At 49.0% G+C, this 23,187-nt stretch overlaps 1 protein-coding gene across 6 annotated transcripts in view; it reads right to left on the bottom strand.

Moving 5' to 3' along the window:
• Positions 1-23,187, bottom strand: part of DGLUCY (D-glutamate cyclase) — a 79,757-nt gene that overhangs the window by 38,468 nt on the left and 18,102 nt on the right. For all 6 annotated transcript variants that reach the window (XR_016020931.1, XR_016020930.1, XM_019745117.3 and 3 more), the window contains exons 2-8: positions 20,064-20,196; positions 15,959-16,112; positions 13,651-13,843; positions 10,997-11,138; positions 9,808-9,930; positions 6,985-7,188; positions 1,933-2,193 (exon numbers count right to left, since the gene is read on the bottom strand). Coding sequence is in view for 4 of the 6 variants with exons in the window: in XM_074327034.2 (XP_074183135.2) it covers positions 1,933-2,193; positions 6,985-7,188; positions 9,808-9,930; positions 10,997-11,138; positions 13,651-13,843; positions 15,959-16,112; positions 20,064-20,196 (1,210 nt within the window). In the remaining 2 variants the exon portion in view is untranslated. The remainder of the gene's footprint in view (positions 1-1,932; positions 2,194-6,984; positions 7,189-9,807; positions 9,931-10,996; positions 11,139-13,650; positions 13,844-15,958; positions 16,113-20,063; positions 20,197-23,187) is intronic.

Here is a 23,187-nt window from a genome sequence, read left to right as displayed (position 1 = left end):
GCACAAGTGTCAAGCCTGCTCCGCCCACCGTCTTCCTCACCCCGGTTCCCAGCAGCTCCATCCCCAAACCTACAGCAGCCCCCAATTCTTGTCTCACACCCACGTCCAATCCTCCCAGAAGTCATGACTCTGCCTCCAAAGTACAGACTGCTCTGGCTACTTCTCACAACCTCCACCTGTACCATTCATCTGTGGGTCCCCCTGAAAGCAGAGTCTGAGACAAAGACTTGGGTGCAGGTGGTTTATTTGGGAGATGACCCCAGGAGGCAGTTGGGAGGGAACAGGGAAAGAGAGGACGGGAAGGAGGAAAAGTTAGTATGAGGCGATGTGCATTTTCAAGGTCACTGCTCCCAGCAACGGGGTCTCTTTTAATTGGGACTGGTGTGTCTCCAAAACACGAGAAGCAGGGCACTGGCCCCCACCCCCTACTGGTTGAGGGGGCCCTGGAGGCAGTAGCCCACAAACTTCTGGGCTGAGTGTTTTTTCACAGCCTTGGAGAAACCTTGCAGAACACTGGCTTGTGGTGGACTGGTCAGGCCAGCGTGACTCAGAATTTCCACCCCCGTTACAGCTGAAATCACAGGGCCCAAAGGGACGTGTCACAGTGCACCCACCCACTCTCAGCCACCCTCGTCTCCTGCCTGCAATAGCCTGGCCAGTCTCCTGTTTCTACCCTTGTTCCTACAGCTACCCAGGTGCTCCTAAGCCAGAACATGGCCCTTCTCTGCTCAGTGGCCTCAAGGGCTCCCTGTCTCACCCAGAGAAAAGCCCACAGTTCCCAGAGTGCTCACAGTTCCCCGGAGGCCCTTCCTGGTCTGGCCCCTGTGACCTCTCCGTCCTCCTGTCCAGCTCCCCTTCCCTTCATCCGCTCCAGGCCAGCCGGCTGGCCATTGTCTTCTCTTAAACCTGCTGGGCCCTCACTCTACCTAATGGCCTCTGCCCTGGCCATTGTGACAGCCTGGGACGCTCTCCCTCTATGCAGCCCTGGTCTCACTCCTTCATAAACCTCAAGTCTTGGCTCAAACGGCACCTTTTGCATGAGGCCTTCTCTGACCATCTTGTTTAAAATGGCAGCCCACCATCTGAGCTGTGTACTTTACATTTCCCCTATATTGTTTACTGTCTGCCACGCTCCATTAGCATATATACGTGCCATGAGGGAAAGGTTGTGGTCAGGTTTGTTCACCGTTGGATCTCAAGAGCCAAAAATAGTGCCTACCACATAATAGGTACTCAATGCACATATGTGTGAAATGGAATCCGTATGTTCAGACACAACCTTTTTGAAATTTCCAGTGTAACTGGTGCTTTAGGGTATACCTTCCTGGTGTTTTAGAGGCCACAGACAAAAACATTTCCTGAATCATGCATGTTGAGGGGCACTGATAGGCAGGAGTTAGGGAGCCAGTGAGATTCACCAGGTTCCCAGCTTACACCTGAATAGCACCTGCAGGGTGGAGAAGAGGTGAGGCACCTGAGACCAGCCTGGGCATCCTAGCCTCACATCAACATCACTGTAACTCTGATGTTCCTTTGGATACTGCAGGAACCTGGGCAGCGTGGAGCATCCCCGCCCATTTGGGCCACATGGGATGCTGTGGCCTGAGCCTCTCGACCACTCTATTCTCAACTATCCCACCTCTAACTCTGGGGGTCCAGCAATATCCTGGGTTGTCTGTAGGTCACCCTTGCCTCTCATAGGGTACATGGGCTCTGAGGCCTGGTGGACCTGGGATCAAATTCCGGCTCACCATTCCCACCTGGGTAAATCACCTCTCAGAGCCTCAGTGTCTTCATCTATAAAATGGGGATAATGTTGCTTATACCTCAGAGACGTTCTGAGCTGTAAGGAAAGTGCCCCAAGGCAAGTGCACAGCAGAAGTTCCACAAACGCTGATTCCCTCCACTGTCCGCCCTCATCTCACAGCTCACCTTGCTCAACAGCCTCTTCAACAAGCTTCTCGAATAGACTCAGGGCTCTCTGGTCAACAATCATGGAGACGCCCTTCTCCAAGGCCTGCAGGAAGGTGGCCAGAGCGATGGCTCCCGGGGGGCCATCTGTCTCTTCTGGAGGCTCGTGTTTGAAATGCGTGGGGAACCCGGTGGTGATGAGCACGGAGCGGGCGTGGGACAGCGACAGAGAAGCCCTCAGCAGCTCATCTTTACAGAGCAGGTGCCCGATCCCCCTGTTACCTGAGATCACAAAAAATATAAAATTAAAGTTACAAAACAATGTAATTGTGTTTCAAGGAGAAACTTACGCAAACAGTAGTTTGGTTTTGCTTGTTTGTTTTTGTTTGTTTCAGAGGTGGATTTGAGGGGTGTGCCAGAGAGTAATTGTTCCCCAGAACGTAATTTCTTCCCCTGCCCCCAGCAGTGAAGGGTAGCTGGGTACATGGCTGGCCAGCCTCTCTTTCAGTTAGCTGTGGCCATAAGACGGTTCTCTCTATGTATAGAACAATCAAAAGGGAACACGAGTAGAAGTGATGTATGCTGCCTCCGGGCCTGGCCACACACCTCCCATGTACTCTTCCAAGCTCTTCCCTTCCTGGCAGCTGGGATGTTGACTACTGGCGCCCCCTTGGGGGTCTCACGATGTGATGGCAGAGCTGCTGGGTGCCTGAGTGACTGGGTGGAGCAGATCCCCCTTCCTGCCGAACAAAACCCTCGCCCTGAAGTCCCACCTGGACTGTTGCTTGAGAGACTTATATTTCTATTGTATTTGAGCAAAGCATCTTGGGGTTTATTTGTTGTAGCAGTTTAGCAAACCAAAATACAAGGAATGTGGAAGGAAGAAGGGATGCAGTACTGTCTTAGTTGGAGATTCCCCCCAAAAAACTTAAGACAAGGGCTTGGGTGCAGATATTTCAGTGGAAAGTGAGTCCAGGAAACCAGTCAGAAGATCCAGGAAGTGAGACAGAAATGCGAGAAGAGGCACTAAAGGATGTGTGAGGGAGCAGGCTGACTCAGAAGGCACCTGGGCCTCAATCTTGCTTGAAATCCTCTACAAGAAATGGTGTGGGACCCACATAAGGAAGGACAGAGGAGCTGGGCATCTCTGCACTGGCTCCTGTCCCCTCTTGGGTGAGGGCTGTCCTTCGGGATGTTAACTCCTGGGCTGTGCCTGCTCTGGTCGAACCTATGGTGGGAGCTGCTGTGCTGGGAACTGCCCACTGCAGCTGGCGTTTGGGTGGCACAGCAGCAGCATCTGCTATAGGTGCCTCCAGTGGCTGCACAGCCACCCGACTCTTGTCACATACTGTGGTGCCTTGTCTATTCTCGGGTCTCCTCAGAGCATCTCTGTGCCGTATAAAGGCAGGATGTGACTCAGAACTTCCACCCCAGCTGTGGCTGAAATGAGAGGTGGGCCTCAGGGACATGAGAGGATGCCAGCTTGCATTTGAGGCGCCTGGAGAATATGAAGGGACACAGGGTTTGGATTCCTGTTATGGAGGAAAAGTTCCAGATTTGGAAGCTGGAAGTTTACATTCAAGTCCAAGTGCTGGCACATCATCGTAGCTGTGTGACCTTGTCCTCATCCTGGATTGGTCTCAACTTCAGTTTCCCTCCATGGAGCATGGGGGTGGTCCAGGTAGAGGCGGGCTGTGGGGAAACGGCCCCTCATACACTGCCAGTGGGAGTGGGAACTGCCACACTTCTCTGGAGGGTGATTTGTACCTTAGATAAGTATATTCCCCTGGAGCCAGCGATTCACTTGTAGGACTTATCTTAATAAAGTGATCATGGCTATGTATACAAACATCGTCATAAAGATGTTCACTGCAGCATTGTTTATAGTGTCAAAGAATTGAATTTAATAAAATTGGGAGAACATTTGTAAAATGGAATTCTACGCAAACATTAAAAACATGCTGTAGGCCAGCCCCGTGGCTCAGGCTGTTAGACCGCCATGCCCCTAACTCCTAAGGCTGCTGGTTAGATTCCCACATGGGCCAGTGGGCTCTCAACCGCAAGGTTACTGGTTCAATTCCTCGACTCCTGCAAGGGATGGTGGGCAGCGCCCCCTGCAACTAACAACAGCAATGGGACCTGGAGCTGAGCTGCACCCTCCACAACTAAGATTGAAAGAACAACAACTTGACTTGGAAAAAATCCTGGAAGTACACACAGTTCCCCAATAAAGTCCTGTTTCCCTTCCCCAATAAAATCTTTAAAAAAAAAAAAAAAGAGTGATAAATTGATTAACCCAGAACATTAAAAAAAAAAATACTGTAGAAGACTATAATTAATGACATGGAAAGATGTTTACAATGTGTTAAAAAGTGAAAAAAACAAGTTCTAAAATAATATCACAGCATGATTCACACATATATGAATATTGTCATATACTAGGCCTGCCAAAAAATGTATACACATGACTTGTATTCATCTTTTGTTATCGGTATATATTGAGTTATTACAATTTTTATACAGTGTTTCCTTTCGTAAAATGTGTATACATTCATTTTGGCACCCTCTGTATGTAAAATGTATGTAGTTATTGTTTATTTCAGTCTTATAGGTTCAAGACTGAAGATAGACTTTAAGGGCAAACATAAAACTGTTAATAATCGTTAATTGTGATGAGATTCTGATCATTTTTATTGCTAATTTACTGTCATATATTTTCCCGATGTTTCTACAATGAACATGAGTTACTGTTGACAAAGGGGGAGAAAAATAACATTTTTAAAGAAAATAACTGGACTGTAACCTATTTCATAGGATGTGTTCAGCACCAAAAGAGAGAGGAGGAAAGAGAGTACGCTCCCAACTGTAAAGCGGTCTGTTCATTTATGATGATTTTATCTTTAGTGCAAACATTATTATTGTAAACCTTGTATGCCTTCATATTCTCCAGGCCTGTCAAAGGCAAACCAATGTCCTCTTAAAAATAACTGAGTGGCTCTATTATTATGCCCAATGAGTAATGCTCGGTCCATTGCCATTAATCTTTTATCTGCTTATTGAATATAGCAGGAATCAAAAGCATCTGTTATTCCGGAGGATTAAAGCTGTTCCTTAATAGATGATATTGGCACATCCAGACAGCCATAAATCTGCCTTTACCCTGAGCCTCAAGCTTCCAGCCTTGACACACAGCCTGCACAAGCACCGAAGGGAGGTGTTGTGGACGACCTCCCAAGTCATTTTTATTAAGCCACGGGCTCACTGCATCTGCAGTAAATTTACTTCCCAGTTACTTTTCTATCAGAGCTAATGGCAGAGTCAATACTTCATCTTCTCTCATGCCCCTGGTGTTGATGTGAGAGCAGCTAGCATGGGTAAGACTGTTTGTGAGAGAGAAAAGTATTGCAGAAATTTTTAAAAATATCCACCAAAGGGATCAACTATGTAAGAGACTCTGTACTTGTATACATAGCTACGAGCGTTCACCTCTCTATATACATATGTCCTTAAAGGTGCAGCTGAAGGGGTATGTCCCAAATTTACTGCGTGTCCATATTTTGAGGAAACCATATTTTCTGCAGAATGAATAAATGAATGAACAAACGAATGAAAGAAAGAAAAACCTAACAGACAAACAAACAAGCAAAAAGCTATGTCCAATGGTTTCACAGGAAGTTTTGCTACGGCAGAACCCTCCGTAACTAGGGGGCAGCCTTTGCTCCCAGGCCCAGGGGAGGGATCGGACATTTTTCAGGCTGGTCTTCACCATCAGCTTCTGGGCCATGGTGTTAGCGAACACAAAAGGACACCCAGGTTCTCTGCTCGATGGCCCTGACAAGGCCTACTGTTCTCTACCGCTATGTCACCATGAGCTGTTAGGATTGCAGGAGTCGGGCCTGGAGGGTAGACCTCCCAGGTTTGCCTCACTCCTCTGCTCTCCACAGGTGCCCCGCCACCACCCATCCAGGTATCTGCCTGGGGAGCAGGTGTCCGGTGGGCCAGCAGGGAGCCACGTGGACCTTCTCCAGACAAAGAGCAAAGAGCACCCAGGTCTAGAATCACAGCCCACGAGAAGGGGCAGAAGAGGGAATGGGGCATGATCCAGGAGAGGCTGCCTGGCCTAGAGTGAAACTCCGTAGATAACAACTATTATTCTATCACAACCCTGATAGAATATTACTCCTGTTATTACTCCTGTTATACTGATTAGAAAACTGAGGTGGAGAGTAGTTGTGAAGCCTATACCTTAATTTTCTGTGAGGCTTCGTCAGAAATAAAAACAAATCAAAAAACACCCATGCACAATGGCGCCCTCTACTGAGATGAGAAATTAGGCTTTTAAGTGAAGATGCAGCCAGAAGAGCCCCTCAACCAGCTTTCAGCAAACCACCTCCTAATTGGAACCGGCAGACCCCACTGTGATCCCAGTAGCCCTGTCCTTGTCTGGAAAGCCAGCAGCTCACAAGCCACAGAAGCGCTGTCCCTTCTCTGAGATGCAGTTTACAATATACACGTCGGGTGCAAACTGTTGTGAGGCTGTCACTGCAGGGTCCTGCCCCACCAGGATCCCCCAAGGAGCAGCAATCCAGCCCCTCCCTTACCCCCTGGCTGCTGGTGCAAAAAAAATCTGTTCTATGTCCAACTCCAGGGCAATGACACAGATGGGAAGACTAGGGCCATTATTAATACGTGGATGATGCTTAGACGGTGGCACTTGACCACCTAGGATCCAGTCTCTCTTTTTTCTTACCTCCCCAAACCCAATTTACTTCGGGCAACGTGCCTAACTAATAAGCCCGCCTCCCAAACTGCCTCACGTTGTTGAAAAATTTTAAAGGAAAAAAAAAGCATAAAGAAGAAAACAAAAGTCACCCATAAATCCCACTCCCCAGGGATTATCATCACCATCAGTATTTTGCTGTATGTACTTCTAGCCTTTTGGGGATTCATACAAAGGATAAACGGTAACAAAAACCATACTGTAGAAGCAATTTTATGGTGCCTTTTTCACTGAAAATTACGTCAGTGATGGATTTCTCCAGGCCTTTGAGGTGTGAATGCTTTGTTTCTTACCTGGGTCTACAGCAATTATAGTTTCTAGTTCTCTGATCTTCTGAGCCGCTGAAGCTGATGTGATGCTGTAGTGCAAAGGATCCTGGGAAATGAGATGGACCTCTGGAATTCCCTCAGGGGTGAGATGATTGGCTGGAGACGCCATGTCCTTCAGGTCGGTCATAACTGTGCAACCCGGTGCGCTCGTGAAAGCCAGCGGGGTCTCTAAAACACACAACAGGAGGGACTGAGCCCGGCACTTCATCAGACCTAGTCCTTTTGCTTCTAGCCCACTGCTGATGGACAAGATGGCACTATGCATCAACTGTATCAATAACATTCCTTACACTGCTTGTTGGCCCCAGGTCAGAACAAGCTGGCTTATGGCGAAATCAAGTTCCACTTAGACAGGTGCCTCCAATTTTTAGGAGAGTGAAGATGAGGTGACAGTGGGAAGAGAAGTGAGGTACAGCCACAGCTTCAGTTGGAGTTTCCATTAATTCAATCCCATGGATATCAGAAAGTACTTACTGAACTCTTACAATGTGCCAAGCCATCTTTCTTTACTCTGCAGCAAATGTTAGATTTGCTAACAAATAGCTCTGAACATAGTTTCTGTTTTCCTCAAAGTACTTATATTTTGCTTTGGTTTATGCTAATTTTGTTCTTTAAAAAAAACGCTCCCCTACTAGATTACAGGCACTGCGATGCACTCTAGCAGAGTTATTAAGAACATGGCAAATACACTTGAGTTTGAGATGCAAATTTATCCTCTCTAAACCTGTGCCCTCAACTATAATGATTATGCCTCATATCAGAACTAAATGGAAAAGACCCATTGGGTGCTTAGCACGTACTATGCTGAACTTACACCTTCTGCTTTCTTCAGGGTCTCGTTATCCCTGAGTACTCTAACCCCACTCAGCTGTGGGCTCCTGGAGAACAGGGACTATTGCCTACTCGTCTCAGGATCCCACGTGGTACCTTGCACATAAAAAGTGCTCAGTGAATGTAGACGTGAACTGAGTAAACAACAATGTCTTGGATTTCACAGAAAACAGTTTAATGTCTCAGATTTAACAGAATGCCAAAGGCAGCCTACACTGATAGACACATATGGCATTCTGAAGGACTTTGACACATGACGTTTGTGGGGGCAGAGCCCCAGAAAGTAGTTTCCAGGCTCTCGGCCTCACATAAACAGGTGCTGGCTCAGGTAGTAAATGGCCAACTGTGATTGCATGGCCATCAGCTGTGGCTAGTTGGCCGTCAGCTGTAACCAGTGAGCCATTGGCCACTAATATAACTGCTGTGGCTACGCTAGCAGAAGAGGAGAGAGAATGGGGGCTAGCAAGAAGATGGTGGCTGGGCTGGCAAGCGTGGATGGTGGTTTGCGGACAGTGTGGATCCAGCCTCCAGTGAGAGTATAGTGCTGCCAGCGAGAATATAGTGGTATGACTCCCCCATCTATGGCTCCGTGGGTGTTCCTTTTTGGCCTCACCATATCCTGCGTTCTTGTGTGGGGAGCGGGAGCAGAGACCTCGCAGGCCGCCCCGCATGACAACGTTTAAGGGGAAGAACTAGGGATTTTGGTGAAAGCAATCATTATTTTTCTGTGTTTTGGACAGCACCTAAAATCGGTCATTCTAAAGCCAGGTCCACATCAGGACAGTCGGCTCAGAGTGTGACCTGGGGTTTTGTTTTGCTCCATCAGTTGTGAGGCGTGCAACAATTAATAATTTGCTAATAGAAGTTTAAATATTAAAGTTTGAGCATGATTTTTGTAAATTAGAATGAGTCAAGGATGTCCCTGACCAATGATGTCATTTGTTCTCATTTATAATAAAATATGCTATCGCAAGTCAGAACTAAAGGGCTGGATGTGCTGGGATGTCCAGGGCACTGAAACCTCTTCTGCAGGGCACCCGCATGGCCTGGGCAGGAGCGGGGTGAGGTCACCAAGCTGGAGGGTATTTACTGCATGCGTGTGGGTGTGTGTACACACACGAGCACACACACACTCGGAAATGACCACAAACTCCCTGAGAACTGCATCTTGTCTGTGCAGCATTTTGTTCTTAAGAGCTAGGCCTGTGCCTGGCACACAGTAGGTGCTCAATACATTCATGTTAAATAAACAGAATGCCATGGGTCCTGGTGTTTAAGCCTCATCACCACATTAGAGATAATCTTTTCTTATCATGAGGCCATGCTGATAGCTAAAGTTCCACGAATGCTTTCAAAATAAACTGAAAGTAACATTAAATTCTATGATTTGTAGTGTAAGTGTGGCTGACCTGGCTAGAACTTTCAGGTGTCTGTGAAGTGGGCTGAAATAACTATTATTTTTAATGTTTCCCTCACATCCCTTCCTTACTGTGAGCTAGTTAGGGCGCCCTCGTGTGTCTCTTCATTGTAATATCACCCTAGGCCTTTGAAAAAAATGTACTGACACAGTATTTCTTGCAACGGCCATGTGAAATGGATTGTTTAGTTGTGTCGCTCGCCTTCACCTTTGCTTTCAAAGCCACACCAACCTACAAAATGTCTCAAAAGGTCAATCTAAATATTGACCCTTAGAATGGACTGTAAGCCTTCTGCAGAGAGAAATATACTTAATCAACGCATATTTGAGCTGAAGGACAAGACAAGCTGATCCAGTGAGACCCAGCCCTGGGACAAATAAAAAGAAGTCAGAGATATCTTCGCTGTGGGCGGTAGGTCTATGTCATCTGACTTTATTCCTTAAATCATTGCACAGTAAAAGCCTACCCTTTCAAGAACTAGCGACCCCCAGGCTCTATTCTAGGCCAGAGTGATTGCCCCCCTTAAGCCCGGACGTACTGCAGCTGCTGACAGCTTCGAGACTGGTCAGCTGAGAAGGCCAGAACACTGGGACATCCCCTGGCTGACACACCACAGGATCCCCGTAGTCAGGGTTGGAAAGATCTTTGATTCCCAACAGTTCTGCAGATGGAAGAAAACAAAACAAAAAAATGAGTCCCACTGGGTCCTGCACTGGCAGCTACCCTCCGAGTTGACCATGTTCAGTAGTTGATGGTTCTTTCTCCAGGAAGAACTCTAGTCCTAGGATTGCTGTGGATGGTATTGGAGAAGGACGGGGAGGAGAAGAGGAATCGCCATTTAACAACTCAGGATTCTTGCTGACTTCTAGTCTATTTTGAGTGGGACAGAATCATGAACCCCTGGTGTGACCGCTGGAGGAGTCTGAGTGCGTTCAGCCCAACACCCTCATTGTACGGAATGCTAACAAAGCCAGTGTTTTTGAGTTTATCTTGGTACGGGCTGAGTCACATAACACAGACCTAAACTCTGTTGCTTGCCCACCAACACTGCCCCTTCCCCTGGCCAGCCACAGAGTGCTCATGAGGACAGCGAAGATGGATGTATTGGGCCCAACCCATGCCCATTCGTGAGAAAACAGTGAGCAGACACTTTGGTTTGGGTGGTCCTGAGACATCACCATACTATGAGGAAGGCGGCCAGTGCTGATTGCATTGTCACAGGATGCCAGGCTTTGTCTGCTTTTGTTGGTTACACAGCTGAGCAAGGTCAGTTGCACTGAACGCTGACTCGCACCAAGGCCCAATCCCAAGCTCTCACCAGGCCCTCTGAGAGCCAAGAGTCCTGAGAAGCTTCCATCCTTGGATCTGCTCTCTTACTCTCAGATTGCGTTCAGATGTGGGGGATCAATGGATTTCAGTTCAAGTTAACATTTGGGAGGAAGCTGTGTCCTGCCCAAATGTGCTGCTAAACAATAGCCTTGATTAGAGGCTGCTCTGAGCTCCAATCTCAAGACAAATAGCTCTCCACCACTTGCTTCCCTTACCCCAGGTTCACCTGGAGATCGCAGGAGCAAATGGGTCAGGTTAACTCCTGTCAAAGGCAGCACCATTAAACCTGAGGGGCATCTAATACGGCTGTGGGAGCTCAGGAACATAGCAAGCTCCCTTCTTCTTGGGCCGAAGTCCAAAGGCAGCTGTCAGAATCATGAACGAGAGTGGACACTGACCTGGGTCACCGATATGAATGGGTTGTCCCACGGTAGAGCAACTGGCCTGCACCAGCCTTTCCAGCTTGTCCTTGGGGATAGGCCTCATTGTGACCACCAGAGGGCAGCAAAAGCCAGCAACATGGACGCACGGCACTGCTGTCTGCCGAGAAATCAAGTAAAAAATGTTAAAAATATGAACTTAGCACAGATAGAAGTACTGAGTACCAAGAGTTCAAGGCAGTGAATGAAGTAGGTAGGAGGCCCAAGTACCTCATATAAAAATATAGCTTTTACTTTTATGTGACATATGGATGCAGAAGTTTGCTAGTAATTAGTGATCTAAAACAGAGACCCTCGCTTGGTATGTGCCGTAGACCCCTTTGGTAGTCTGGTGCAGCTACGTCAGAACCCCGTCAAAGCAACGTTTTTAACGGCTTAGAAGGAAATGCATAGGATTACAAAGGAAACCAGTTCTATTGCAAATGCAATGATCAAATTATGAAAAAATGTGACACAGTGATATGTATGTTTCTTCATTAACAGCTTAAGAAACAAGACGACACATCTACGATTATAATTTTGAAGTACTGACCAACGTATAGGATATTTTTGAGCTATCGGGAAGAAGCGCAATGTGATATGACAATATCTGTGACTTCTTTGGGCAGCCACGAAATCACAGGTTCTGCAGATACGACCGCAGTTTGTTGCCTGCATTCATAATGGAAGGAAATGCTCAATTTCCAATTGAGACTATAAAAATAAAAACATAATTGTTTTTCCCATCCCTCTGAGGGGACTCTGAATTTTTTCCAGGGAACTCAAGGGGCTGGTGGACCACAGGTAAAGACCTCTGGGAGAACTGAGGCAGACGAACCCAAGGGAGCGAGAACCTCACAGGAGGCAGCAGGGTCTCCATGGCCTCAGGCGTCCACACCGGGGATGGAGGCCCTCACGCCGCTTCCACTGGGCCCTGCCTCACTCCTCCTGCCTCAATAGAAGTTGCCCAGGATGACCTGCATGACTTTCACTGCTGATGTTGTTCCCCCCCACCTCCCCCCACCCCCGCGAATGGTTCATGGTCCCGGCAATGGGGTTTATGAGAGATTTAGGACAAGGCCAGGATGATAACCTGCTGGGACGGTCTTGGCAGCCGCCTGAAGGGCTTGCTGTCAGCAGTCTGGCAGCAGCAGGAGGAAACCTTGGTGTGCCCGCCAGTTTGGCATCTGAGTAACAGCGCTTGGGAGGGGGCGCGTGCCAGGGACACCCTGGGAGGCAGGCAGCACTCCCCGAGACCAAGGCGCCTCCTTCTTGGGGTGCACTTTATCCCCTCAGGGCTGCCAACTGAATCCAAGATGGCTGCCTGGCCGTTTCTCCCAGGAGCCAACGGGCAGAGGCGTCAATATTAAACTGAAAGCTATTTGGTGACCATTGGGACAGTGAAGAATCATGGAAAAACCATGGCTCTCCTAACACTTACTATGGGCAGTGATGAGCACCTTTATGCAAAGCATCTTTTCATTGTCACACCCCTATTGACATTTTACAGAAGGGTGCCAGGGGTCCTGGGTTCCAGTCTGGCTTTGGGACTTGGGCAAGTCCTTTTTGCTCGCTCGGCCTTGGTTTCCTCATCTAAAATGTAAGGTTGCGTGTGGGCTGTGAGACCCGCCCAGCTCCTACCTGCTATAAATGTGTTCTGGGGCCAGACCCTGCCCTGGGCCCCTGCCAGCAGCTGCGGTTCTGCCCCCACGCTTCCCTACCTTCAAGAAAACCACTCGGGTACATATTTCCCACATGAAAAGCAGCACAGACTGTGGGCAGCTTTGTTTCTTGTCAGAGGTATCTCAGGTCTGTCTGGCAGGAGTCCAGACCAGCAAGCTTTAATCAAGTCCCTGAGCCCGAGACGAAATCTGCAATCTGAGTCCTCCATAAAGAAGCCTGGCGCGGGCTGCTGATGCTGGCTGACCAATGGTCCAGCAGGCCACCTTCTCGGCCTTCACACAAGTGTCCCCGAAGGGGTCAGTGGAATGAGGAATCCAGTTCTTTCCCCATGACAAGCAGTGGCTGGACTAAAACCTCAGAGACACAACAGGGACACAGCCCCTACCGGTGGGCACGTCCCAGGAACGGAGACCACACTTTGTTGGTGACCACCAGTGGCCACCTCTGGCCAAGAACATGACCCAACTTTCCTGACAGAGACACAACCCAGCAGCTAAGGGCCTGGCTGAAGCTCTGGCACAAATCCCTGGGCATTTACACAACGAGGCACATTCTCACAGATGCCAGGAGGTTTGAGCCAGGCAGGATTTTCAAAAACCTCACTGAGATGCCCTAAGTTAAAGGAGACAGACAGACTCCAGACAGGTTTGGTTTAACCAGTCACTGTGATTTGTCTAAAACACTGTGATTTGATTCACAGACTCGAGGCCGCACTGAGTGCTCAGCAATCCCAGAGACGGGGAGGAGAGAGGCTTGTGGTCCCATTTTCCAGATGAGGAAACAAGCTCAGCGAGCTTAAGTGCTTGTCCTGGGTTGCACAGCTAGAAAGTGGCTGAGCTGGGGCCAGAGCTTACGTCTCCAGCCTCTTGTGCCAATGTTCTCCCCACCACAGGGACATACAGGGCCATCCACATTTTCAAGTCATTCTGCCCTGTGGATTGCGTTCCTACCTTGTAGGCACCCACATGGCCTGCTGGGTCTCTCCTGGGGAGCCCCACCTTCTCCAAGGCCCCCTCCAGGGAGAAGCTGCAGCCCAGGAAGAAGGTCACCATGTCCTTCAGCTGCTCCGAGTACTCCTCCAGCGAGGCCAGGCTACCAGTGCAGGCACCGAACTCATACTTCTGGAACTGGGGACGTCCCGTCCTGGGGACACAAGGGAAAGTTCACAGACCCTTCCCCCAGACTCAAAATGACCCCTGACCATGCATTTTAAAAAAGGACCAGAGAGAGAGAGAAGGGGACATCTGGGGCTAAAATTTCAGGCACTGGAAAGTAGTTTTGGGTAGAGGACCTTGCTGACGTCCTTCAAATCTTGCCAGGTCGAAAACTATTAAATCAGCATATATATATAATGTAGTTCCGCCTCCACCCTATTATAGTTCCTGTAACCTCAACCCAAAACCAGTCAAACAAGCAAGAAGAAAAACAAGGGGCCGGCCCAGTGGCTCAGGCGGTTAGAGCTCCGTGCTCCTAACTCTGAAGGCTGCCGGTTCGATTCCCACATGGGCCAGTGGGCTCTCAACCACAAGGTTGCCAGTTCAATTCCTCGAGTCCCACAAGGGATGGTGGGCTCCGCCCCCTGCAACTAAGATGGAACCGGGCACCTTGAGCTGAGCTGCCACTGAGCTCCCGGATGGCTCAGTTGGTTGGAGCGTGTCCTCTAAACCACAAGGTTGCTGGTTCAACTCCTTGACTCCCCTGCAACTAACAAGGGCAACTGGACCTGGAACTGAGCTGCACCCTCCACAACTATAATTGAAAACACAACAATTTGACTTGGAAAAAATCCTGGAAGTATACACTTGCCCCAATAAAGTCCTGTTCCTCTTCCCCAATAAAAAAAATCTTTAAAAAAACAAAAGAAGAAGAAAAACAATGGTGTCTCCTGAGCCATCAAGGTAGGACCCTCAGACCAAAGGGACAGAGGGCACATATGTCAAGGGAGGGCTCCATGCTACCAGTGAGGAGGTCCTTCTCTGTCCTGAGAGTGACTCTTCTGCGGTTGAAAGACTTTGGTTACAAGCCTGCTCTTCATTCACCCCAGGGCCACGTTGCGGAGCCACTCCCCAGGCCAGGCACAGGCCAGGTGACGCGGTATAATGATGGAGAGGACACTGGCTGAGCCCTTAAGAAGCTTGAAACCCTAGATTGGCAGGGACTGCATTGAAATCGGATACTTGCCAAACAGAGCAGTGAGTGCTAATAGTCTAGGTAGAGGAGTGACACAGGGAAAGGGGGAATCCCTTCTTTCCCACAAAGTGGGAGGTGCTCGAGGCAGGATCTGAAGGATGCATAGGAGTCCATCAGTTGGACGACGGGGAAAGCACCCCTAGTCCGAGGGAGCAGAAGTGTGGTGACATCAAGCACCGCGGCCCACTGAGCCATCTGGGCTCTGAGTCCCCGGGCTGGCAGAGGGGGAGGTGCGAGGGAAAAGTGTAAAGGGGCTCCCCTCGGCCCAGGGCCGGGAGGGGGCCTCTGAAGGGCCCTCCCACCCCTGGAGGCCACAAAATGATAACAGCAGAATGTTCCTGGGGAGCTTTCTCTCTGGGGAGAGGGCTGGGGATGATTGGAGTGTCAGGCTTTGGGACAGACCCTGGGCCGGGCCAGGTCACTACAGGTGTTGATACGAGGCTAAGGTGTGAGCCACAGGAAGGCACTGAGGAACTTTAAATGGGAAAGTCACATGATCAGATGCAGAGTTCAGCAGGGAGAGTGGACGGTGGGGCTGGTGTGGGAGGAGGAGAGGGTGAGAGTGGGGTGAGGAGGCCAGTTCCGTCCTGAGTTTAAGCGTGAGAAGAAGGGCCCCTGAGCTGGACGGTGGGAGACATGTGGGCTCCCTGAAGCAGAATCAGCTGGGCCATTTATTGGATGTGTTGTATTTTAAAAGTCTGGGAGAATATACATCACATTATTAACAATGGCTACCTTTGGGTTTTGGCGATGTAAGTGTTTGTATTTTCTTCTTCATCCTGTGCAGACAGGTTTCTGGCTTTGGTGATGACGTGGGTGGATGGCATTGTTAGTGGGATTTTCTTGGTGATCCCAAAGATTTTACCCAGGGCAGGGGCAGAGGATAGAGATAGGAGTCGGAAAAGGGGGAGGGGAGGGCAGCTCCTTCTTCAGCAAGAGTCACGAGTGAAGCTCCGTGCCAGGCACTGTGGGGTCCCAAGGCTGGACAAAGAGGTCCCTGGTGACAGAGACCCTGGTTGCAGCATCTGGCCACTCCCAAGCTTTAACCCGGTGACCCACACATTTTACCTGGTGTCTGGGGCAGTGCCCAGGGTGGGCAATGTCCACTTGCCTGGCTCGCTTCGGCCCAGCAGGGGCAGAGGGCCACTGTTGGCCTGGCAGAACTTTTCAAAGGCCGGGGCGAGGGACCTGTGCAGGACCACCACGCTGGCAGGTCGGAGCCCTAGGTTTGGGGAGAGAAGGGACACATGCATAGTCAGTGCCTGCCTCTCGGTAGAGCCTTCTTAGTTTAACTGTTTATTGCGGCATAACATACACCCAGGAAAATGCACGTAAGTGTACAGCTGGATGAATTTTCAGGAAATGAACATTCCTAGTAACCAGCATCCAGGTGGAGAAACAGCCTTATCGGCACTCCAGAAACCCCTCACTGCCCTTCTAGTCATCAGCTCTGCCCCCTGCTCACCCCCAGGGTAGCCACTACCCTGACTCCTCACACCACAGACGACTTTTGCCTGTTCTTCGTATAGTGGAATCATACAGTGTGGTCTCTTGAGTCTAGCCTCCCTCACTCCACAGTCTGTTTGGGAGAACCATCCATACTGTTGTTTCACAGCAGTCAGCTGATTCTCACTGCTGTGCGGTACATTCATCACCGCAGGGTATTCACCCAAACCATTGCAGATGGGCATTTGAATGGCTTCCAGTGTGGGCTCATTACAAATGGTGCTGCCACGAGCCTTTTCATGCCCTTTGGGGTACGCATGTGTGCACTTCTGTTTGGCATACACCTGAGGTGGTAGAGTGTATACAGGTGCAGCTTTGGTAGACACTGCTAAGCAGTTTCCAGAGGGGTTGTACCCATTTACACTCCCACTGGTGGTGTGCGAGTCCTTGGTTGCTCCATTTCCTCTCCCATACTTGCTGTTGCCCGCCTCTCTCATTCCAGCCATCCTGGCAGGTGGCGTGGCACTGTGGTTTCAATTTGGGTCGCCCTGATGACGAATGTGAGTGAGTGCCTTTCACATGTTTATCGGCCATTTGGGTATCCTTTCTGGGAAAGAGACTGTTCATGTCCTTTGTCTGGGCAGGTTGATTCTCGACTGAGCAGGCTCACAGAATCCTTGATTCTCCCTCCAGAGAGATGGCCTTCATGGAGCCATAGAGGAAGAGCCCTCCTTGCACACCATGACCTTCTCGGGGGTGCTGGGGGGGGACAACCACCCTTCCTCTGGAGTGGGACGCTTCGGAGGCAAGCAAACCCGGGTGTGTATCCTGATTCTGCCTCTGACCAGCGGTGTGACCCTGGGCTGGGTTCTCCCATGGGTAAAATGGCGGCAATCTACTGACCTCAAAGAGAACTCCGTAAATCCATTCCTGTGTATAAATTACCTAACACACAGGTGTTCAGGAAGTAGGGGCTGGAGTTACAGTCATTCAATGGGATCTTGTTTATACATTTAAAATTATGATACAGAAGACTACTTAATGACATTAAAAGATGTGTTTGGGGTGTATCATTAAAGGAACAACACTAGGTAACAAAATAGGTCGGCATATTCCCCTTTATATAAAATCGATGAGAGAGAGAAAGAACTAGAAGGAAATACATCCACTTGTTAATCGTGGTTAGCTCCAGGTGACGAGACTGTGGGTGATTTTAATTTTTTTTTTCTTTACGCTTTTCTTACTATTCTAAAATGTATGCAATAAATAGGAATCCTTCTGTTGATGAGAAAAAAACAAACAAAAAAAGTTATGTTTCCAAAACAAACAAACAAAAGAAAGATTGTTTCCTTTAAAAAGACCATCCCAAAGAAAAACATAATTATGCTCTTTTTGGAGAAATAACCTTGGGGACAATTTTCCTAAATGCCAGATTTGCTCATTTCTACAATAATATTGTCAGCTACTATTTCCTGAGTACTTAGTATGTGCCAGGCTCTCTGTGCTAAATAATTTATAAACGTAATCATCTGTATTTTACAGAGAATAAGGCTCAGAGAGATGACGGGACTCGCCCAGGGTTACACAGCTGGTATGTGGCACAGCCAGGCTTGAAACCTGAGACAGGTGGCCCATGAGTCCCCCCTGACATCACCACCGGGCACTGGGCCCCCCTAGGATAGGTCCACCATCACCTCCAGCCCCTTCTTCTTGGGGTGGGTGGGTGGAGTGAAGCAGATGCCACTGTTGGCAGGGAAGAGTCTAGGACTGGCTCCTGCTCTAATTGCCTAGCGCGCATCGTCTCCAACCCTCAGTGGCTGCCAATGCTGCAAACAGACTTCCAAAGTGAAGACAGACTGGACGCTGCCAGCAGCTGAAAGCCCAAGGAAGCTGACTGCACGTCTCAAGCAAGTCCAGTGTGCCTTCGGAAATAATCTGGAGTGAAGTGGCAGGGAATTCGGCCAGCCCGGAGGCCTCGGGTTCCCTAGCGACCCCTTTTTACTTCCAAAGCTCGTTGTGAGAGCAAATTGGAATTTTCAGCACTGTAAATCAGGGAGGTATTATGTGCACAAAGCTTCTTTGTTTCCTTTTTAATGAAATGAACTTCAGAGGCACTGCGTTTTGGTTTTGTTCATCTCCATTTCTGGTCATACGAAGTCCCCATTAGCAACAGGACACAGAATAGAGGGCTTTTGGAGGGGGGGTGGATGCATGAGGGGAGGGTTCTTTATGGTCTCCTGTGATATGTGTGTCCCCTGGGTCTCTCGGGCTCCATCTAAGGTCACAACGCTTTCTCTGTGTGCAGGGAAATGAAGTCCTCTTACCCGAAAAGCAATGTTTTCCTTTTTTGTTTTTTCTTTTTTCCTTTTAAACTGAATGACAAGAGGGGGAGAAATCCTTTAATGCTCCTAATCTGATTTGAAGCCCCAGAAGACATAAACCCACGCTGGAGTGTTCAGTTGGTCTGTAGAACGACCTGTTTTTTTGTGACAGTCTCTAACGCGGATTGGGCACCTGACCCGTGTTAACTCAGTTACTCCACCCAACAGGCCGACAGTGCATAGAGAAGATTCCATTGCTGTTGTTATTTTACAAATGAGGCTTAGAGAGGTCACACAGTCTAAGCAGCCAATTTGGGGCTCACACCCAGGCTGTCTCTTGGTTCCCCAAGGTCCTAGCATGCAGGGACTGACGTGGAGTTAAGCTGGTGTTTGCTGGAACATCATGTGAAGGATGGGAAGTGGTAGGCATTGTCTTGTGGCTCTCTATAAAGCATCTTTCACCACTGAATAGCTCCTTCCCCATGGCCTCTGACCTGGGCCACGTGACTTGCTTTGGCCAATGGGACATTTGGAGGTATAATGCAAGCAGAGGCTTAATATGTGCTTACGCATTAGGGCTTGTCCTCTGGCATACTCTCTGTTGGAGTTCTGGCTGTTCCCGCCAGCCCAGTGAACACTGCAGACATGTGAGGAAGAAGCCACCTTGGAGGTCTAGCCCCAGCAGACACCACGTGGAGCAGAAGAACCACCCAGTTAAGCCCAGTCTCGTTGCAAAATTATGGGAATTACTGTTTCACTCACTAAACGTGGGGTGCTTTGCCATGCAACAACAGATAACTCTGTTGGCCCACAAAAAGCAACAGAGGCCAGACCTGTCACTCAACCATGCAAATCGCCCTAGGATCTCAAACCATGCTGCTGGTTTCCCTTTGGCACTTCCACTGTAACCTGAAAGGTCTTTCTTATCATGAAATTTTGCTGGGACTCAGGTCAGTGACAACTTTGATATCTGTTTTCTCTTGCAGGACCTTTGAGAACCTTAGGTGTCACTCCTGGGAGACAGTGGGGAGATAGTTGCCACCCAGAGGAGATGAGACCAAGGTAGGGAGACTTGGTCTGAATCAAAACCAGATTAAACTACAGCATATTCTGGGGGACACTGTTCCAGGAGGTAAAACCCTTTTATCATCCGAGGCCATTGGCGGTTCTCCCTACAGAACTGTGGGGACCAACCAGAGCTGGACTCACCTGAGTGGTAAGCATTTTACACGTGAGTCTGGCCCACGTGCCGGTTCCTTCTGGGGCGCTAAGTAGTGATCAGAGCCACTGTTGTTCTGCTCTTACTCTCTGTCTCCCACACTGAAGCTGGACACCTCAGATTCCTGGGTCCTATGACACTGGTATTTCCAGGGATTTTTTTTTTTAAAACATCTAGCACCACTCACCTCCAGCCGTGCTGGACATGTTTCTGATGTCTGGTTTCTTTTGTAGAATCAAACTCCTTACAGCAGAAGGAGGGCAGGACTTCAGGTAGTGTAGGAAGGTCATCACATGATCCTTTAATGGGCCGCAGAGAATCTGGATGAGGGGACGCAGGGGAACAAATGAGAAAAGTGGCAGATTCAGCATCAGCTACCACCTCCCACCCAGTTCTGGGTTGCTCTGGCCCTGACCTGGGATGGATGTTGGTTGGAGAAAGTTCTCCCCCACCCCCTTTGTGTCTCAGTCTCTCATGAGAAACTTCTAACACTTCAAGACCCTTGTTTATGCCCTTGCCCTGCCCTGGAATGTGCTCCCTCCTTTCCATTCCTCAGAACTGGTTCAAAATCGTCCACTTCTGTGGCAGCCAGCTGGGACTCCAGGACCCCCACAGCATTCAATGAGCTACTGATTTTGGCCTGGACGGCTGTTGACCTGATGTTCTACTTGACTCTGAACCCCCTTCTCTCTCCTGGGGAGACCCTGAGGTGCCTAGAACGCAGGCCGCACCTTAGGCCTCTTCCACACACCCCAGAGTGCCTACTACTGTCTAAGCACACAGCACTCACCAAAAATACTTACAACTGAATGAATGAATGAATAAATGAATGAATGTGATGTGCGATCACAAATGAAATAGGCTGAATTTTCTGTCTATATGTGACTTCAGTTATTTAGATTTAGACCCTAGAAGGAAGAGATTTTCTGTTTTCTTCTTTATATCCCCTCCCTGCCACTACTCCAGGTAGGCACAGTGCCTTACACAGAGTTTGGGGGAGTGAATAAATATTGCAGCTTTTGAAATATAGAGATGGTCTCAAACCTCCAGGAAATTACGTTCAGGAAAGAATCCTATAAGCTGACTTCTTATACTATAGCACGAGAGGTTTCCATGTGTTAGCAAAATCTAGGTCACATTGTGTTGGCCTTCAAGGCACAGCTCATGCCCTCTTCATCTAAATATACCCAGAGCCTAGCATGGTGCTCGGCACAAAAGTGGGAGTTCAGTAAGTGTTTGTTGACTAACTGGCTGACGGCAGAATGGACGAAAGCACGTCAAAGGCAGTGTTCATAATGAAGGCTCTGGACAAGCCTGACTTTCCACAACTCTTTCTATTTAAAGAGAGGAACCCAATGGGATTCTAAACCACCCATGTATGTTTCAGCTCTAATCTCAGAGACACAAAACTATGTAAACCCTGTGGCGATTTTAATGACGAAGTCGAGATGGTATAAAAGCTCTAACAACAACAACAACAAATTTACAACTATTGCCCTGGGAGGGGTAGAGATGTATTTACAACGGCCAGGGAGTGCTTTAGTAGCTGCAGGAGCAAAGTGCTGTGAGGACACAGACGAGAGAACAGTTGGGCCTGGCCGGCTGGGGCAGAGCATGCTGGGAAGGTCAGGTGAGGTTGGGTTCCATGCGCCAAGGTGCTGAGGCTTAAAGCAGCTGCTTTGGCAAGTCAAGCCCATGCTTGCCTGCTGGACAAGAGAGCCCGCCTGGGCCTGGCAGACCTGGCCTCTTGGCCAAGCAGCCGAGGCACCGGCTAAGGTCCTGGATGTCTGTGGTTCCCCATGGTCACCGCGGAGGGCTTAACACCTCAGCCAGGCACTTAGCGAAGGTCAAAGACAGAACTACTCCATAACCGTGTGGGGCCAGGGGCCAGACCCCTCTGATAATTGTTCTCACTTCATATCTGGAGGAAAGAATCAAGTTCACCCCAAACCCAATGAAATAAGAGACCCCACAGGTACTTGTTAGCCTTCACCCCCCATTATTACTTGACAGGGTGGCAGGGACAAGCTGGGTGCTGTTTTATAGATAAATTGTAGCCAGAAGACCAAAATCTGAGGACGATTACTTTTCCTTTATTTACTTATTGTTTTTAATATAAATTCAAGTGGATCTAGGTCGTTCCTATAAAAATGTTGCTTTTCTGGCCTGGAGACAAATGAGCTTAGCTAGAAATCCTGCCCTGGGCAATGCATGCTGGGAGTGTGCCAGGCGCTCAAATGTCACCCATGTGCATGCTGGGAGGGAGAGAAGGCTGAGACCCCTACCTCACAGAGTCACCTCCTGGAAGGCAACGGTCAAACAGAGCACCAAGTACATGCTCATTGGCTCCTGCCAAAGAAACGCCCTCAATATACCGACCAGAGAATGCCCAGTCATTGACTTAATAACAGCAACTCCCACCCCATGTGGGGACCCTCTGTGGGCCAGGTACTCTGCTAGGCCTTGCACCCTCTGGCCTAGCAGAGTAACTGGCCCACAGAGGGTCCCCACATAGGGTGGGAGTGTACAACCATTGGTTCCTCACTACCACCCCACAAATAAGACATTCTTAATCCCATTATGGACAAGGAAGCTGGGGTTCAGGGAGGTCAAAGAAGTGACCTAGTATGAGGTAGAGCCCAAATCCGAAAGTAAGTCTAAGTTTGTGCCTGTCTGATTAGCATTAACTATCTATGTTTGCCCATCCCTCCCTCCGTCCGTCCGTCCGTCCGTCCGTCCATCCATTCATCCATCCTGTGGTGTTAACACATTGCGTACGGCGGGGTTTAAATCCCTCGTGAAGATTCTCGTGATCCGTACGCAACGTGTTAATAGGAATGATGTCCTCAGTAGGAATAGTGGGGACCTTCTCCTTTGCCCCAAAGTGATTCTGGGGCCAGAGTCTCTTGAGCTCATATGTTTCTTTGGGGACTAAACTCTGAACTTCTCTGGCTTTCCACCAGGGTCTCCAGTGAACTCACTGCTGAGATGCCTTGAGTGGTTCAGGTGCTCATTGCCCAGCGAGGTTTTCCTTCAGATGTGAGATAAGATGGGCTCTCATCAGTGAGCCTTGGTTGGACTTCAAGAAGCCCCTTTCTCCTGTGAGTTCTTTCTTTTCTCGTTAGATAATAACACATTATCATTCCCTAGCATCGCATATACCAGAGAAGGGGCACACAAACAATCCATTCCTTAGCTGGATCTGACACATCCCAAACCTCAGTATCAAAATGTCTCCTCTCTGCCCGTCACTGATGACTGAAATTCCACCACTAGAAAGTCATTCCAAGCAATCCAATTCTAGGCATGCG

Source organism: Rhinolophus sinicus, chromosome 3 (assembly GCF_057876585.1).
Source record: "Rhinolophus sinicus isolate RSI-liver-muscle chromosome 3, RSI-T2T, whole genome shotgun sequence".
NCBI classification, from domain to species: domain Eukaryota; kingdom Metazoa; phylum Chordata; class Mammalia; order Chiroptera; family Rhinolophidae; genus Rhinolophus; species Rhinolophus sinicus.
The sequence above is the reverse complement of the archived record's forward strand: the minus strand, read 5'-3'. Positions and strand labels throughout refer to the sequence as shown.